General features: G+C 37.2%; 1 protein-coding gene across 1 annotated transcript in view; it reads right to left on the reverse strand.

The window, feature by feature from the left end:
- Window positions 1–679: 679 nt before the first annotated feature.
- The window catches only part of TSGA10 (testis specific 10), a 28,334-nt gene continuing 9,686 nt past the window's right edge, over window positions 680–19,327 (reverse strand). The window contains exons 9-17 of the mRNA XM_027792885.2: window positions 18,518–18,633; window positions 13,348–13,502; window positions 12,056–12,111; window positions 11,662–11,830; window positions 9,445–9,555; window positions 8,678–8,863; window positions 5,113–5,315; window positions 4,687–4,791; window positions 680–818 (exon numbers count right to left, since the gene is read on the reverse strand). Of these exons, the coding sequence (XP_027648686.2) occupies window positions 680–818; window positions 4,687–4,791; window positions 5,113–5,315; window positions 8,678–8,863; window positions 9,445–9,555; window positions 11,662–11,830; window positions 12,056–12,111; window positions 13,348–13,502; window positions 18,518–18,633 (1,240 nt within the window). The remainder of the gene's footprint in view (window positions 819–4,686; window positions 4,792–5,112; window positions 5,316–8,677; window positions 8,864–9,444; window positions 9,556–11,661; window positions 11,831–12,055; window positions 12,112–13,347; window positions 13,503–18,517; window positions 18,634–19,327) is intronic.

Here is a 19,327-nt window from a genome sequence, read left to right on the forward strand (position 1 = left end):
ATTTCCTTCAAGTCATGAATTGAGGCTTCTTCCCCCTCAGCTGGTGCTTTTTTAAATGCATTCTGCCATCAATCTACAAAAAAAGTGTGATGCAACAAGCATGCAGCTACCAAATATGAAACTAAGCTGAGACTGAAACTGCCAGGGCAGTAGCTGCATATTGTGGAGGCTCCATTTCACTGATTATTAAAAGGAAAGCTGGGCTTGCTCCTCCTCAGGATTACAAGTATTTGAAGACTTTTAGAATGCATTTATGTTTCTTGTCAAAAAATGCACATCTGTAGAGTGAAAACTATTCTGAAAACTACTAGAAGAAGACAGGCTAGAGATAATGTAGGAAAGATGAAAATATTTAGATCTACACCTGCACAAAATGGTGGCAAGTCAAGCAGGGATTTTCTGTAGCATTATTTCTCTTACTGTTTTGAGAATTTATGACTATAGGATCCTGGTGCAAGTAGTTGCTATTAACCATATAGTTTTGATACAGCTCAATAAAACAAAATAAAAGGAGTATCGTCAACAGATTGTGGTCCTGAATCTTCTTTTAACTTCTCTTGAAGCCATGTAACTCCATGGAATTTAGTCAATATTTCAACAAAAAAAATCAGAGTTCATCCTTTTATTTATTTCCCACCTGTGCCCCTCAGTGTTTGTAAATCAGATGATGTTGAACCAATTACCCTTCCAGGGACCAGTCCAGAGACCAATCAGGATATTGATGATGGGACTGTTCAGGTGATGATGTTCTTAACGTGGAACTTAACTGATGTGAGACTGTACGATTCTCGCATCGAAGTTCCTGGACAGCACGTCCCCTAAATAAACATTATTTTACAGTGAGACTAAGCACTTCTCAAAAAGCATCAAAATGATCTCATACTCATAATCATAATATTTTTTCTTTTTAAGATTGCCACCTTTTTTTATATAGTTTAAGAGGAGATGTGGTCTGCATCATATACTCTGAAAGACAGATTAGTGACTCTGCATTACTCCCTTACTTAGATTTAGTTCTACACATCCATTGTCTATTTTCTCTAAAAGACAGATGCTAGCCATGGCTGCTGCAGATCAAACTCCAAAACTTGTAAAAATCTCCAGGGAGGAAGAGCCTAACTAATTTTAGAGTTTATTCACAAGCCTGCAGCGTAAGGATAATCACTAAGAACAGCAATGGTATTAATGTAAGAACAGTGTTGCTTGCCATATTCTTGTGCTGTTTCAGTCGGCATGGCTAGTGCACTACAGCTATCCGAAGTGCCCTGGAACGGATGGATATTTTAGAGCTGCCGGACTCACCAGTGGGAATGTTGGAAAATGGCAGTCCAGTCATTTTGACTGCAAGAGTGGGGCCTGGATACTGGATCAATCCGTAACTCCTGCATTTGGATCTACATGGAGGAAGTACGTGGGATTGGATAATACATTGGAAAATTTTGGAGGTACCTACTCATCTGGGATTCTGGTTTCAGGATATCGATTGTTTACATTGGGAGAATGTAGTCTGGATTGGATTGGAAACTACTAGGAAGGATAGTTACAACAACCCCTGAGTTTCAGTGTATAACCCCGGTAAAACCTGGACAATAGTTCTCATAAATGAATGGGTATTTTGGGAGGATAGCACTGACCCAGGCTGGAAAAAAGGACTCCAAGTTGCCCAAAACCTTGCAAATGAAGGTATAACAAGGACTGACTGTGTGGTATTGGACTGAAACTGGCCCCAGCATGGCTTAGCTTTTACCACAGACCTACTTATGGAGTGAACTGCTGAAGCAAATCGCCAAAACCTGTAGGAGAGTGACCAGATCCAGAACCCGCCCATGAAGCTGAATCTACAGGCAAAAAAAAAAAAAAAGCTTGCTCTAGCAGCAGGAGCCCAGTAAGACAGTAACAGTCTTCCATCTAGCTACCAAAATCCTACAACCTTGTGCATGGGGAGGTATCACACACACTCTATATGGAACCAGTCTTATCTACATTGACTGCTATTCTTACTAGCATGATTATTTTTAAGGGCTTTACTATGCACATGCTCTACTGTCTTTAATGGCCGAGACAGTGCTGGCAATGATGGGAAGTCAAGAGTACAGCTGCTTGCACCTCTCAGAGGTAACATCACCCTGTAGAACACCAAGCTTGGGTATGAATGTAGCAAAACTGTGACCAGCTGGGGAAAGTAACTACAGGCAAGCTTTTTATTTGGGAGAAGACTGGGGCAGAGAAAGGGAAGCACAAAGGCAGCAAAAAGGAGGGTCAAGAAACAGAAAGGAATAAAAAGATAGGCAAGTCATGGACTTGGGGCTGTCCAGGGGTACCTGACAGTCCCTGTGCTTGGTCAACACAGCTAGACAGGACAATAAGTCAAACCTGCTGTTTCCACATAAGTCCAAACTGCTTCCACAGTCAGGATAGGAGGGATGGGGAGGATCTTTTCCTGACTGGTAAAGAAAAACCCAGACAGAAAGATTAAGTTTCCTGGTATCATTGTGTTGGTGCTCATTCAACACCTGACAGTTGGTGCTTCCTCCTCCTAGTTTCAGGCATTATTTCATTCTGCACCAGGGCAGTAAATCAATACAACTAGCTAAATCAGTGTTAGAACAAGGATATCATCTACCCACTTCTTTAAACTAACAACAAAAAAACCCCAGTCAGTACTCACAGCTGCTGCTTCCATTATATACTATCATGATACTGACTTTAATGACAGTATTTTTCATCTCTGGCTAATTTTCTGGTTTTCACTTGCCAGTACCAGAAAACTAGATTGGCTCTAAGAAGCTGGCTTGAAGCTTTAATCCCTTTCCCTGCAAGCAAGAGGTATAGATACCTGCTCTTTTAAAGCATGATTTTCTGAGGAAAAACAGAAAAGAAATAGAATTCTTGTAACCCTTGCTGGATAATGAAGGGACATTGTTTTGATATTATGAAAAAGCCAAAAAAAGAAAAAACCTCTGGCCTTTCAAAGACTAAATATTATGTCAGCCACAGCTTTTTATATGAGAATATTTCCAACTTTGCTGTCTAAGATTTCTGCATATTATTTTTGCAACTGACTTACAGACTGCATAATAGAACCTAGATTTGTTCTTTCCAAAACAATTCAGGTAATTATGTTTATAATTCTCTGGAAGCAGAAGATAAATTCTCTTAAAGAATGAAAACTGGAGATCTTTGCCTCAGCATAGGCTCACTCTAATATTTGTTTTGCTAACCAATTATAAACTATATGTTGATATTATTGCAACTATAAGCAACCACATAAGAAACAAAATTATCCTTAACTAGGAGAAGAGATTAAGTATGGAGGCTGATTCAACTTTCTGCCAATGAACACTTCAAGATGAAACATTTGCAGTCCCTACCGGGGGACACCCATACACCGTGAGATAGATGCACTTCCATAGGGGTAGTAGAGAAACAACAGCCTGAGGAAGGTAAGGGTTTCTTTTAAAACATAGGTACTCCTGTATTAGCATAGAGTCTGGCTCTTTTTCATGTGCAGCTGAAGAAGCACAAATGATGCCACCTTTTAAAGTGACTTGCACATCTAACGCAAAAGTTTTGCAGTTTTTGACATGACTTCAGGATAAAGAAGGATCCAATTTGAAACTGAAATACACAGTGAGACATTTAAAAAATCCATCTTCAAAAGACCTAACCTCAGGTATAGAGATGCCCCCTCCAAACCCCTCATTCTTACTTATGAGAAAACAGATTATCAACAAAGTGATTTACTACAAATGAACAAGACACCTGATGCTCAAACCTGTGCTATAATCACACCGCTCTGCTTCTTTTAGCCATCTCTTTCACACACCCAAAATAATACCCGACGCTGTAACATTTTATCCTCAATACATCCACAAAATAGAGAAGTACTGTTGTTTCACAGATAAGAAAACTACTTAAGACACGATGACTATGCAGATAAACTAACTCACGAAGCAGGCCAGTGACCATTCCCTGGTATCATGGCCAAATCATATGAAATAAGCTTCTACACTTTGTGAAACCCTCTTTCCACAAACAAAAAATCCCAAACCAACCAAAAAAAATAAATTACTTTGGCCATACTGCTCTCCGGGAACCATCCCTAGCACTTCCTGTGCCTCAAGTAGCTCCTGGGAGAATGCAGGCTGGTACAGGCTACAATCATTCCAGAGTGTGTACTAACAATTAAATTGTATGGGCAAGTATACAATTGTGTATAGCCCTCAAGCCAATGTTCTGACCCAGTTTAGTTACAAGTACAGGTGTAGCCAAAAGGTAGCCATTCATATCGCAGAACTAGTAGTCTATAAATTACTTTTATAGTGAACTAGTCACCTGGACTTTCACGATAGATCAAGACAGGCATCAATATAAATGACAGAAGACAGATGAGCATCTTCAGGAAAGTGAACCATCCCATCCTAAACCAGCCAATTCCAGAGGGCAGTTTATCTCACTGTCTCATTCTGTTGGCTATAAAGGGAATCTAGACAAGTAATTTAGACAGCGTGTGTAACAGCTGAACAGACTAAATTTAGTGACATGAATAGCCTCTGAACACACAGATGTACAGCAGAGCAAACCCAAACTTCACTGTTTATCCTACTAATTAGTCCAAGACTTAGTACTATGTTGTATTTCACCCCAATTAAATGCAGGAAGTGCAATACAAAAATATATACCTGCCTCTCAAAGCGCTCAGTCCCCAGCTGTCTTTTGGTGATATCCAGTTCCCATTCTAGCTGAGTTGCTCTATTTCTGAGCTGAGTAAAATCTAGACTCTGCACAGCACTGTTAAGTCCATACACTTTAATTAGAGAACAACTATAATCCTCCAAGTATGTTACTAAATACAACTATCCAAAATTAAAAGGGCAGCTATACCATGCAATTAAGACCATTTTTTGGAGTGAAATATAACACTGCACAGAAAAGCCTATTAGGGTACAGCTGAGGAATCAGAAGCAGGTTTTTGGTGTTTTCTGCTGTTAAGGTAACCAAGGTATATTACCCATTTGAAAATGAAATGCAGCTAGATATAAAACCATCTGTGTGTATATACACTTGGGAAGAATGAAAAAACCTGCAATATTCTCCTGGTCATGTACTCACAGTTTATCTTCTTCTAAAGAAAGCTGTTCCTTAAGAAACTGGATTTCAGAGTCTTTTTCATGCTTTGCTATCTGAGACTGAAATTCTTTCTCACGACTGGACACAAGCAAAGATTCCAGGTTTTTCATAGATGTTCTTTCATTTCCCAGTTGTTGCCTCAGCAGCTCTATTTCAGAATGGGATGACTCATACTTTCTCTGCAGCTAAACAAAGGTTTTAAAATTTTAGATGTATGACTGTTAAGCTTACTGGCTATCTATTATGGTAATCTTAAAAAGAGAGAGAGAGAGGAAAATGAAGCCTGGGATCAATGACTAAAATTTGTTCTCACTCCAAGATGGATGATTAGCATTATATTTGCCCTCAGTCAAAATCCTGTTTAAGATTTATAAATTCACCCAGTGTATAAATCAGAATATAAATGCACTTGATATAAATGACAAAATGCTATGAAATACCTTTCCAAAGCAAAACTCAACATTTTTTGTTTTACCAAATTAAAAAGGTTTCTTCAGTCTGAAAGATCCAATTTTCTACTAATTGTCAATCAAATATCTAGTTCCTTTGCCAGTAAACAGGTTTGATATTCTACTTTTGTATTTCAGAACAGAAGAATACTGAAAACTGTAAACAGCAAATGTTACAGGAAAACAAACAGTATTAGAAATGCTGAAAGAACAGTATTATTCAGCATCAGGCTTAGTTTCCAATTCTGTATATACATATGCTGCAATGTAGTAATGCAGATTTCTGCATTGGAATACTATGTAAAATACCCCTATCTGAAGGTTATATGTGGCTGTTGAAAGACTACTTATTGAAAGGTATGAAAACATTAGTGAAAACTTCAACTTCAGACTTTCTACAACTCTCCAACTGCACTTCTGCATTTTTCTCTCCTGAAACTGTTGCTGCTCTCCACAGACCCAGCAAGCCCTTCACTGACAATCTCACAGAAGGATCCAGGAAGGCTTAGATATATTAGGTCTCACAAAAGCTTCAGACAAAAGTCATATACTGGAACTCTTCCCTATAGTAGAGGATTCCACAAACATACAAAAGACATCACACACATTTGGCTGGGACAAACAACCAACTGCCAAACAGCAGCTTTACCCATAGTGTATGGAAAAGGCATAAAGGTTAAAAGAGAATGCTGGAAGCCTGTGAACAAGAAATTATCTCATCTGGAGCAAAGGATGGACTGGACAGTGACAGAATCATACAGAAAATATCTGAATCTGAGTATGTATGAACAATTTTTCAGAGTTTATCCAAGCTGAGTTTTTTAAAATTTGCCTATCAAACATTAATTCTGTAGGTTTTGTAAAAATCAAGGGATTTTCAAGGGAAATTAAGGAAAGAGTATTAAAAAGATATTGATACTTTCTAAAACATCCAAGCATTTAAGTCCATGTCAAGTTTCTTTGCTAATAAATTAATGCAGCTATTCTGCTTACTCAGTGACTGGATGTAAAATCCAAGATATTTTTCAAGGAAACAACCAGTAATTTTTAAAGTCCCAACTGTTATTGGTAGTAAACCCCTGCAAAACAGTGTGCTTTTCAAATAGTATACAGCATCCACCCTCTGAAGAGTAAGCCCCTGAGGAATGCCAAATTAAACAATCAAAAAATTGAAACACTAATAGTCAATAAGGATTTCTTTGATCATTCTAGGTCCTAAAGTAGATTTAGATCCCTTAGTGTCAACATAAACTTACTTTTCTAATGTATTTCACATACCCTTTCTACTTTCTCTGCTGTGGAAGTTAACTGCTGATTCAATCATTCTTTGACTGCATTTAGTTTAATGCAAAGTTCTTGTGCAGATGTGAGATTTGCAAGCATAGAAACTCTCTCCCAATGTATGTTTTGAAACTCTTCTTCCATTTTCACAAGAGACTTGCTTAAAGCAGAAATCTGAGACTGGTATGCTGCTTCTATTGTTAAATGCTACAGTAAAGCAGTATCAGATAATCAAAACACTATTGCAAAGAAAATTTAAAACTGATTTTAAAATCCTGCAAAAAGAACTCTATGTAATTGTGGTGAACGTTAAGAGGCAGCAGCCATTTATTCTGCAATACACTTTAAAGTTATTTATTTAAATAACTCCCATATATAAAAATAGAAGAGAAGAGTTCTTGCTTCTGACAGCAATTATCAGCTACTGACATTTTAAACTCTGTTCCTACAATGCTACTCCTCCTGCAGACCCAATAAGGTTCAAAATTCTGCCATGGGCCGCATTTCATTTTCAGATGAGACCCTCTTATTTATCAATAAAATGTATTTTTGCATGTAAATGATAAGTGAATGCTGAGATATGGAAAGGTCATATTTATACTGCTGTCATCCATAAACTCAGGCATGACTAAGAGATGACAGAAGTCACACTAAAGAGAAGTCAACAAGCCAGCAGAAGCAGTTCTGACTAAAAGCATTTAAAATGTGGTATATTTAACATAACTTAGGCTTTTCTGTTTTGAAAAATGCCTGTACTTTGCCCGGTAAGACTTCTATTTCCAGTCACTTTTAACTACTTAATTTTCAGTGGGTGGCAGAATGAGCCTGGGAGGTTAACAGAGCAAAGAGGGAGATAAAGCAGTTACTTCCTGAAGGATTTATTAGGAATGAGATCCAAAGAGATGGTAGTAAGGGGAGCACCTCAAATTCTAGCTCCATCTTGCCTAAAAAAAAAAACCCACAAGGAACACACAGCACTGCCAAGCATGTTAAGATTTTTGAGAAAAAATTTCTGTGTTTTAGATATGTGCCTTACACATAACTGCTATGAACCTGAATATGACATCTGAATTCTGACTCAATTTGTTGACACAGATTTCATGAAGAGGCCTGTTCATTCCTATACGTCATGGCAGGCATGTGGGCAGAAATTAGAAGGATGAAAATTCTACCCATGTGAGGCCCACTGGACAAACTAAGACCATGTACCCATTTTACTGTATTAAAAAAGGCAAGATCTGCCACCCAATCTCTCTGTGCTGTTTTGCTACTGTTAGATTCTCATACACTTTCTGAACAGTAGCAGTTCAGTTCCTCTTGAGTATCTAACTTGCATGGATAGTTTGTACGTTCATAACATATTGCCAAAGCCATGCCGTGTATTTCCCTTTAAGTTCTTCAGATTTTCAAGGGGGAAGAGGCTCTTTGGGACATCTAAAGCAGTGGAAAGAAGGCCGAACAGCTGGAAGCAAGAAAAGTAGAGACAGGAACGTAAGCTGACAAAGCACTAGTAATATTTCGGGTGTGCTGGGGAATTGTGTGTGACTTCATGCCTTCAGTCATTCCAAACATGAGAGCATTTCATAATTCATAATATTTTCCTTGAAATACGCTGTTATTTTTAAAGATTTTTTTGAAGTGTGACAAGTGGAATTCTAGTCATATTATTAAATAAGCTCAAACTCCATACAGTTCATTATAGCAAAAATCTTTAAAATATGAGAAACAGCATTAACCATAATTTTAAACTGTTGCAGCCTTAAAATACTACCAGACCATTTCAAGGGTGAACCATGGAAAGAACTATTTCAACTTACTTGCTTCATCTCTCTTTCAAGGGACCCAGCTTTCTCTTTCAACCTGTGATTCTCAGACTCCGCACTAGTCAGTGCCAGTCTAACAGAGCTACAACCGGCTTCTTCTTGATGGCATTTTGCTTCCCAACTTTCTCCTTCTTCACAGGCTTTCCGGTAATTCTCCAAAAGCTCACAGTTCTCTCTCTCCTAACACATAAAGCTTGTTTGTTTAATAATTTACAGTAAGCTTCACAAAACAGGGATAGCTATAGATCTACAGGCATGACATGATATTGGATGTTCTCTTTCCACTGAAAACTTTGCCATTTAACCAAAACATTGAGAGACTACTCAAGAACCAGTGTTTTGTTTAAGATGGCCACATTTTAATCCTCAAAAGACATCAGTTAAAAATGCCTAGATTAACATTACAAACACAAGGTGTAGCAATTTTTACTATTAATCCCATATGGTAATAAAGACAAAAGAGTTCCAAGTCTCTATATTATTCACTGTCTGAATTTTTTAATTTTAATAAACACACACATATGCTTATGTATCTGTGTTTGTGTGTGTGTTTATATATGTAAATAAAACCACAATGAAATATACTTCGTTACTTGTGTATGCAAAAACAGCTAAGAAATGTGCTCAAACTAATAAAAACGTATTACTAGAATGCAAATAAGTTTGGACTGGGAAGAAAATTCTTCCATGGAGATATCATTAAAATTTCATTTTTAGTTAAAATCACAGCCTTCATTAATAGGCTTAATCCATATATTCACTTTAGACTTCAGTACACCCTTCAGCCTGACAATATCTGTGTTTGAATCCTGGGCTTTCAACTTCATACCATCAAGCTCATTTTGGTAGTCTGCTAGTTTTTTATATAGCACCTATGAAGAAAGATTTGTTTTATAAGGTTAAAGTATACTGTTTGTACCTTTATAAAAAATAGAATTAGTGTGTATCAAACACCTGTGGCTTTATTAACTTGTTATTTAAAGGCTACATAAAAACCAAACCAGGTGTATTTCTGTAGACAAAATTTTGCATTTGTCAAAAATATTTTGTTTCTTTGACTTACAAATAATACTAAACATTCTTAAAAAGAGAAATGTCAACAAAAGAATGTAGTGGTTAAAAAGAAAAATACAGATGGTTTATTTAGCAGCTAGACACTCATAACAAAATAGTCTGCCCCATTTTTACACATTACAGTCTCATAAAAGCCCACAGTGGAAAAAGTAAAGACAGCTAAAAAGTTGAATTAACTAATTAAGCAGTTATATCCTAATCAGAGGAAATAAAGCCACAAGTATTAGAATGCACACAGAATTCCTGGCAAGTATTGCTTGAGAAAGAGAACAGAATGAGGAAAAAAAATGCAGAAAGGCTGTCTTGAACTGCTCTGTTCAGAAACTTCCTTACAAAATTACTAGAACATTCAGCTGCAAGAACCTGGGAAGGGGGTGGTTGGGGGTGGAGAAAGCTATAGAGAAATCCCAATTCCTGTTGTGAAAAGGCTGTAAGTTGCTAAGAAAGGTGCTCTGGCAATCTGTGAACTTTTCCAGTAAGCTTAAGTGAAGAAATTAGAATGCTACTTTAAATACTTTGAATATCACCTAAACAAATGGAAGGACCTAGAGGAATGAACACATATTATAGAGGCAAGCCTATTAAAAAAAAAAATCCTGTGAGGCTAAGACTTTTTATTTCTAACTGCTTCTACAAGCATCCAGGCATTGCAAAGAAAACCAGGAAGCTTTCAAAAGTAGCTAGAAGCAACAGGAGGCTGCATGTCATACCAACTTGACCTCATCAGTATCAACTGTGATTCTGAGAGAAGGTAAAAAAATAGTGATTCCCTGGAGTACCTTTGGTGGTTAAAGCTACTACAAACGTCGACTTTTCTAGAAAACTCAAAGAGAGCGCTAAGAGAAACAATCAGTACGTTTCAGAGAAGAGTCATTTAGAGAGAGAGTTATCTTGCCTAATTTTTGCAGTGCAGAATTAGGTACCTGATCTAAATTAGTTGGCTACACTTTGTCTATAATGGAGTCAGGCAGGTAAAATGATCACTTTAAAAACAGGGATGGGATGAATCTCCTCCTGGAGGACTTTTCACCACTTAAAAGGGAGCCTTAATGACTTTTATTACCTAAGACCAGGTGAAGTTAATTTGATCCTTCGGAAACTGGGTAGGGCTTCTAGAAGAGAAAACCAGGTGAGCAGAAGTTTCAAAGACAAAGATTTCCTAAGCAGTAGAATAAGTACAGAGAAGAAAGATCGAATATCAGAAAACCTAAATGAAGGTAAGAAGTTGAAGAAAACCCAGAATATTACACAGTGATGAACTACTATAGGCATTAAGCTTAATTTCTAGCTGCTTGGAAAACACATCGATGCATAAGCATTGTGTGTACATGAAATGACACTTTAAGTATTTTAACTACTTTCGTTAGGAACTGAACACAGATAAATAACACCGTAGGTAATGTAGCATTGTATTATAGCCAAGTATTTCCAGCATCTTTTATCCAAAGGCCATTTTAAAGGAACATAAATACAATATTATTAATAAAGTTTTGAACCTTATTATGTGTACTGTTAAATTATTAAAAGCTTATGAATTTGACTTGCTAAATACTCTATGCCAGTCACAGCACAGTGTAAGAAACATTTGCTGCCTTCTTTATAGTACTTTTCCATATAAGCAATAGTTATAACTGCCACATTGTTTTTACTTGAAAATCGGGGGGGGGCGGGGGGGAGATCATAAATCAGCTGTTCCTCAAGAAAAACATCCAAAGAATTACATAAGAATAGTTGGTCCTCTTTACACAAGTGAGCTGAGTAGTAAGGGAAAAATCAGAGTTTGAAAAAATGAGCTTAAAAATTAGTTTGCAGATTTACTTCAGATGAGGGCCTACCAATTCTATGCACTACTTGAAAAATACACTATTCTCCTTTTTAGTCAAGGGTTCTCTGTACAAATATACCTGAAGTTCTTGCTTAGTATTAGAAAGATGTTCTTGTAACCTGTCATTCTCCTGAACTAATGATTCTCTGTTCTTGTTAGTCTGTGCAAGTTCTTTGTTGGTTTCTTGTAGCTGTTGATGCAAACAGTTGATCTCTTTCTCACAGATACAGAGTGCTTCGGCAGATTTTCTACGCAGCAAATAAAAAAAATCTTCAGGTATGACAATACTGCCCAACCCAATACAAATGATAGCTTTTCCAGTAGTTAAGTTTGCAAGTCATGAAACAAAGCTGTAACATTTTAATCTTTAACAGAGTAAAGAATTATCTATACATTAGCACATCCCATGATTCAATTTTTGAGTTAATGTTATAAATTAATCAAAATTTTATAAATTGACATTTCATCCTTACTTTATGGAATGCTCCAACCCAGAAATCAGAATCTTGAAGTCTGAAATTATTTTCTCCTTGAAAAGAAATACAAATTTGAAGTAAACCTCTTACCACTCCTCGATATAAAGGGGGGGTGGTGGTGGTGGAATTCTATAGGATTATTTCTATTTCCCTTTATTCAGCTAGCTGATTAGTTTAACTATTTAATGCAAAATGGATTGCGGTTTTCCAAGTTTCGTCATGTACTGTTTAGAGCTGAAAATTCTGATAATCTAATTTGGCAAATAAAGGAACAAATATTATGATCTTCTGCAGAATATAATAATTTAAATTAAATTTTTTAATCCTTTGTAGTTCCAAAGCTAGCATTTGGTTCACACTTCCAAAACTAAATTATGTCCTCTGCCTATTAGATAAACTATAATAAGCTTTTCTACAATGAATAAACTATCAGAATCTGGTAGTTTGTAACTGATAAAACAAGAATTTAATCACAAAGTACATTACTCCCTTGTCTTTGGATACAGATAATAAGAGAAGCATAGATAGGCTAAGGAAATGTTTTCTACAAGAATACAAGAGAGGTGAGAGACAACCGTCTCTTCTCTAAAATGGACACCATTTTACAATTTACAGTTTTAAAAACACAACGTCACTGTTTATGGCAAGATTATTTTAGCCTGTCCTGCAATATCTTTGCTTTAAGATTTTGTTAAAAATCAATGCAAATTCAATGCAAAACAATCACAACAGTTAAAAAAAAGTAAAAAACCTCCCACCTTCTTTAGTTTATCCTAAATCAATATCTAGGTCACTTAAGCTGAAGTGAAAAATAATGTTTCAGAACTAAGAACTAAGCAGCTTCATTACATAGTTTGAAATCACATGGTGCAAGGTGAAAAGAATGTAATTCAGATGCTTCTTCAATGACAACAGAGACGATATTATAGTATCACCATGCATCTTCAACTTCAGTTCAACATCCAGACCAAGGAAGAATTTAGGCTACATTTTATGATAAACAAAAAATTTTACTGCCTAATTTCCTCTTCTCCACTTTAGGGAAGTACTTAAAAGTCCCCTCTCTTGATAAATATAGACGATACAAAACACCAAACACAAGATAACCAACGCTGCTCAAACCTGCTGTTGAAGTCAACAGGAGTTTTGTTGTTGCCTTGAAATTGGAGCAGAACTAGGTCAGCACTGAGCGCTGTTGTAGATCCCAATATAAGACAGGTGTGAGGACCCAACAGATCCTTTCCCTATTTATCTTTTGTGACTATTTGACTATACACATTAGAACATACTTTAATTGCCAGGCTTTCCTCAAAAGTAGCAATCTTCTCTCTTCCTTCTTCCACACAGTCTTGCAAAGATGCCTTCTCTTTATCAAGTTGTGCAATTGTTTCTTTCAAAGCACAGATCTCCTCTTGTTGTACAAGACTCTGTCTTGAAAAGTTATCTGGACACAACCAGAAAGGTCTTATTTTTATTAATTCAACTGATTTGAAATAAAAACTCTTTTGATACACTTCTAAAGCATAAAAAACATGGCAAAAGCTCCCCTTCAAGAAAACACTGAAGCACGTACCTTTACAAAATACATAAATAATCTGACTGATATTTACAGAACTGCATTCTTCCTTAGATCAAGGCCTTCAATTTCTTGGCTCAAAACAAATCTGCTTTTAAACAGCAGATGTTTAGATCATTAAAAATAACTTTCTTGGGTATTATAGCAATAAAGGCTTGAACAGAATTACTATAGAAAGAAGCAGTATGTAGACCACAGCATATAATGACTGATAAAGTAAAAGTGATAGATACAATGATGTTAGCCATTTTTTCTGATTTTTTTTTTATTTAAATAAACTTTATGTAAGAGTAATGCAATTATAAAATTCAACCCCACCTAAAAATTGCAAAGATAATAATGAAAAAAGCAATCTACTCATTACAAAATTGAATACTAAAAGATGTCTCTCCCTATCTTCATAAAGCTAATAAGGTGTTGCACACTACATTTACCAATCCTTATATAATCTACATGCATAGCATTCACAGAGGAGAACCACAGGAACTCTTCTTACAGTGAACCTTACATCTCATAAAAAATGTGCAGGCTGTAAATTAATCTTTAAAAATCAGTGTAATTAGACTTATTGAATGATATTTATTAACCACTTCCAGGAGGTAAAACATGCAAAGTAAAATGATCTGTAGCTCAGTCTTTCAGGGGCATCATAGTATAAATTCACATTGTATTTTTTCCACAGAATCGTTCCCTATTTCAAAATACAAGATGAAAGGCACACTCAAATTTCCACGTATTTTTGGATGCATGGCTCTGGAATCTGCTAAGACAGTGATCAAACCTGGCTCTAAAGAAAATTCTGATAGGGCAGCTAACCCTGGAAACCATTTCCAAGCACATTAAGGACAAGAAAATTATCAGGATTAAGTCAGCATGGCTTCACCCAGGGAAAGTCACGACTGACCAACTTCTGTGATAAATTGAATGGCCTGGTAGATGAACGGAGAGCAGCAGATGTTGTTTAGCTTGAGTTCAATAAGGCCTCTGACACTCCCATAAGATACACAGATGAGCTGTTGACATATATGGGCTGGATGAGCAGACAGTGAGGTGGATTGAAAACTGTCTGAATGGCCGGGCCCAGAGGGTGGTGATCAGTGGCACAAAGTCTAGTTGGAGGCCAGTAACTAGTAGTGTGCCCCAGGGGTTAATACTGGGTCTAGTTTTACATCTTCATTGATAATCTGGATGATGGGGCAGACTGTACTGTCAGGATTTTGCTGATTACACAAAACTGGGAGGAGTGGCTGATACACCAGAGGGTCATGCTGCCTTCCAGAGGGTCCTTGACAGGCTGGAGAAACAGGCTGCCAGGAACCTCATGAAATCCAACAAAGGGAAGTGCAGAGTCCTACACCGGGGGACAAACAACCCCAGGCAGCAGTACACACTGGGGGCCACTCAGCTGGAAAGCTACTTGGCAGTAAAGCTGGGGGTTCTGGTGAACACCACGTTGAACATGCGCCACCAGTGTGCCCTTGCTATAAAGAAGGTGAATGGTACCTGGGCTGCATTAGGTAACATATGGTTCCCTGCTCAAGGGAGGTGATCCTTCCCATCTACTCAGCTCTGAAGCGACCCATCTGGAATGCTGGGTCCAGTTCTGGTCTCCTCAGTGCAAGAGAGACATGGACATACTGGAAAGAGTCCAGCAAAGGGCCATGAAGATGATTGAGGGATGGGAGCATCTCTCCTATGAGGAAAAGCCGAGAGAGCCAGGACTGTTTAGCCTGGAGAAGAAAAGGCTCAGGTGGGAATCTTATAAATATATATAAATACCTGAAGGGAGAGCATAAAGAGGACAGAGCCAGGCTCTTTTCAGTGGTGCCCAGTAACAGTATAAGAGGTAACAGGCACAAACTGAAACATAGGAGGTTCCGTCCCAACATCAGGAAACATTTTTTTACTGTGTGGGTGACCAAGCGCTGGAACAGGTTGCCCAGGAAGGTTACAGAGTCACCTTCCTTGGAGATACTCAAAATCCATCTGGACACAGTCCTGGGCAACTGGCTTTAGGTGGCCCTGCTTGACAAGGGAGGCTGGACAAGCTAACCTTCAGAAGTGCCTTCCAACCTCAACCATTCTGTGATTCTAAGCAAGGGTGTGTTTCACCATTTTACAGAGAAGGAATGGAGGCACAACGATCAATTAAAAATGCTATCTGATTATTTTGGGTGCCCAAACTGTGACCTAAATTTTCAGGGTAGAATGTATTGCATATTCAAAAAAAACCCAAACATGGATTGCTGCCTCAGCTGTGAGTGCTCAACATTTCTGAAAACTAATAACCAAAGTCTCAAAATCAGGCACTGTGAAAAGAGGTCAGATGTATAGTTAGTGAGCAATTCTGAAAAGCTCCCCAAAATTCTAACATACAGACAGCAATAGTATAAAATATTGTATAACAATATTTAACAGTTTAAATAGTGTGTGCTTTCTTTCTGCAATTACCTGCTTTATTCACTGTATTTTCGGCTAAGAAGGTCTGACAGACCAGCTTGCTTCACTAGACAACACTGATTTACTCCCTACAAAACTCTGCAAAAGTTGGTGCAAAGGCTTCTATAGAAAAACACATGATAGTGTAATTAAAAACAATGGCATAAGTTTTAAAAACCCCACAACCTGGAGTTTATTTATTAAGTAGTACAGACAACCTTAAAACTGGCATTCCCAACTTCTTAAGTGTTTGTCTCGGAAATAAGCTGCTTGAGTGAAAAACAAAAAGCACAATTTGGATTCCCATTGTGTGTCACATGACACATAAGACAAACCACTGGGGATTATACTGCTGTTCTCTCTGCAGACAAGCACTGGAAAGAGACACTTTGCCAAATGTACCTTCTCTTGTCAGCAAAAATAATGTAACACAAGTCTTGGAAATCCCTAGCTCCATTCCAGACTCCTAAAAGGGAAAGCATTCTCTAGTGGGCACACACACTTTCTTTCCATCTTCTTCAATTCTACCTCTCCAAGAAGATAACATTAGCTGCTAATACTTTCTCTTCACTTTGGTCAGCCCCAAGTCTTAAGGCTTCTCATCCTAGACTCCTTCCCTATTAATACGAAACTCCTAAACCCACATTTTCCATCTCAATCTCCTTTTAATTCCAACCTTTCTCCTGCTTTCAGCATTATTGTCAAAGTCCTAAATATTCTCTGTGTGTAGCTGTGCACAGGTTCTAGTCGCAGTGCATGTCCAATAGCTCCAAGTCCTATCTGCAATCTCTGAACTAGTTATCCAATTTTGAGGATCTTTCCAGTCTCTTTAACCACTTCGTACTAGCTCTCCTCACTGATGTCTTGGATCCTTCTTCACTCCCTCCCTTCACTATTAATTTTCAATCTCTGATTTCTTGCATTGCCCCAGCTTTCCCTGGTGCCACATCCACACTTCTGTTTCTCCGTTCACTGACTTCCAATCTCGCTGTTTCATACTTACAGTCTCCTTTGACAACCAATCCTTGTTGCAAATTCTTGTCCGGCCAATATCCCTATTCTCTACTTGTCTCCTGACTCTTTATTAACTTTACTTCTCCTACCTATTTCTCTAGGATTGGGCTGCCTTATCAAACTGTAATTGAAGTATCCTCTCCTTATTGATCTGGCAGTTAAAACCTCTCAACTTTCTTCTCTCAGTACATTTCTCCCCACACCTACACTTCCTCTCCTTCAGCATCGCCCACTGTTATCCCTGTGGTCACAGGATAGTAACAGAATACAGACAGTCTCCGTTAATTTCAAGATTCTTTGCCTGGACTTGCCTCACAGCACTGAAAAATGCTAATGAATCTAGATTGGAACATGCTTCAGTCAGATTATATAGGAACTCAAGATGCCAAATTCTGAAAAGTTTCTATTCAGCTTTAATGAACTGATTTTTCTGTTGGTTTTTTTTTTTTTTCTTAAAATACATTTAATTCAGATACATATCCTGGGAATGATCAAAAGCATGCAACAACACATAGATTGACATGCCTATCAAACATGAAGTCCCTACTTTTTTACTCTGCTACACTCCCTACTGTACCAGAAGTATCCAACTTTTAAAACAAAGTATGTGGATTTCAGTGTGGACAAAGCATATTTTTCTGTAGCCTTCTCAGGAGTGGCTTAAACATCTTAGCCAAAACATTAAAAAAACCTTAAGTTCACTTGAATGAAATGCTTATTCATATGAATGAAATGTTTATCTCAAGTGAAATATTTAAAACCAAATTACCAGAGTCTGAAATTTGTAAATAACCAGATATTTTAATAGCAATAGTCAGCTCTAACATTAGATGAAATTAGCTATAATTAACTTTATTTTCCCTTCACAAATTCAGCACTGTGTTTGTGATTATGTCAACTGCATCTATAGAACACAGTAAAATACTGCTAACACAATGCAGTTGCAATTTTGGAAGCAAGAGCGTATTCCTTGGCACTACAGAATAATTCCTGTATCCACCTCTTTTAGTTTCACAATACAAAAAAGGTGCAACATACAGTGTAGGATACATACTATAAAGGATGGATGTTTTCCTGATTCCATCATCATCATCATCTTATGGTGCTGAGAGGTGCAAACACGACCTTGATGGATCACAAATACAACTGATATGCTCAGACACTGCACATTGGTACCAACACACATTGTTTGGCTGACAGTCTGTATTATCACTGAAACTTACTTGCAAGAGCTTTATTACATAATTTTAAAATGCAAAAACCTTCCAATAATGAAAGAAAACAATTGTTTTGCACTTGAAATGTTAAAACTGTCAAAAGTGTATTTATTTGCATTCAACACTTTTTCTTTCAACCCATAAGAAAAAAAGCAGTAATAGAATAATTCAATAAAATTGAATTCTATTACAAAATTTGTATCTGTCACTCACCAATTTTTTCATTCAAAAGCATAATTTTCTCTTGGGTAAGTTGCATTTCATATTTTTTCTTAATAAGGTTTTGCTGAGCCTCTGAAAGACTCTGTTCTGTCTTTTCATTCAATAATCTGGAAAAGCAGAAGCATTAAACACGACAATTCGGATGTTTATATGTTAATTCTTTTCCTTTTTGAAATGTCAACAAAATTGCAAAAGTTAGGAAAAAGTAAGATTCTCCTGCATATTTTAGACAATTGGGGATATTTTATTAATGTTAACCTTAATCCATGGATATTAAAGTCTGAATAATACTCCTGTATAAAATCACAGAACAGTAAGAAGAATTACAGGTGGACGTAAAAATGTCTCAAAAATTATTAAAATAAAAATCATCACTTGGGACATAGATTGGAATGCCTGGCCTATTTCCAGTTAGACCCAAGTCATACGTTTGAATCGTGTAGTAATATTAATGATTCCCCAACTGTTGAAGAAACTGAAGAGAGCTATCAGACTGGTTTGGGGGAGAAAAGCAAAAGGTATTTTAGCAGCAGTAACTAATCCTCAGCAACTAAATTTTTACAGTATTCCTAAATCTGACAACTTATTATAAAGCAGCAATAACTCAGGACTGGATTTGAAAGGGAGTTCATGTTATTTTAGAAATCACAGTACCCATAGAAAGGTATTGTGGGCCAGCATAATATTGCATGCTACCACCCAGCATTCCCACCAAGCAAAATCCAACAAAAAAACTACAACACCCATGCGTCAACTACAATGGTGACTTGTAAGGACACACAGGTTTAGGAGAGTGTCTGC

This window comes from Falco peregrinus, chromosome 4 (assembly GCF_023634155.1).
Source record: "Falco peregrinus isolate bFalPer1 chromosome 4, bFalPer1.pri, whole genome shotgun sequence".
Lineage (NCBI taxonomy): Eukaryota > Metazoa > Chordata > Aves > Falconiformes > Falconidae > Falco > Falco peregrinus.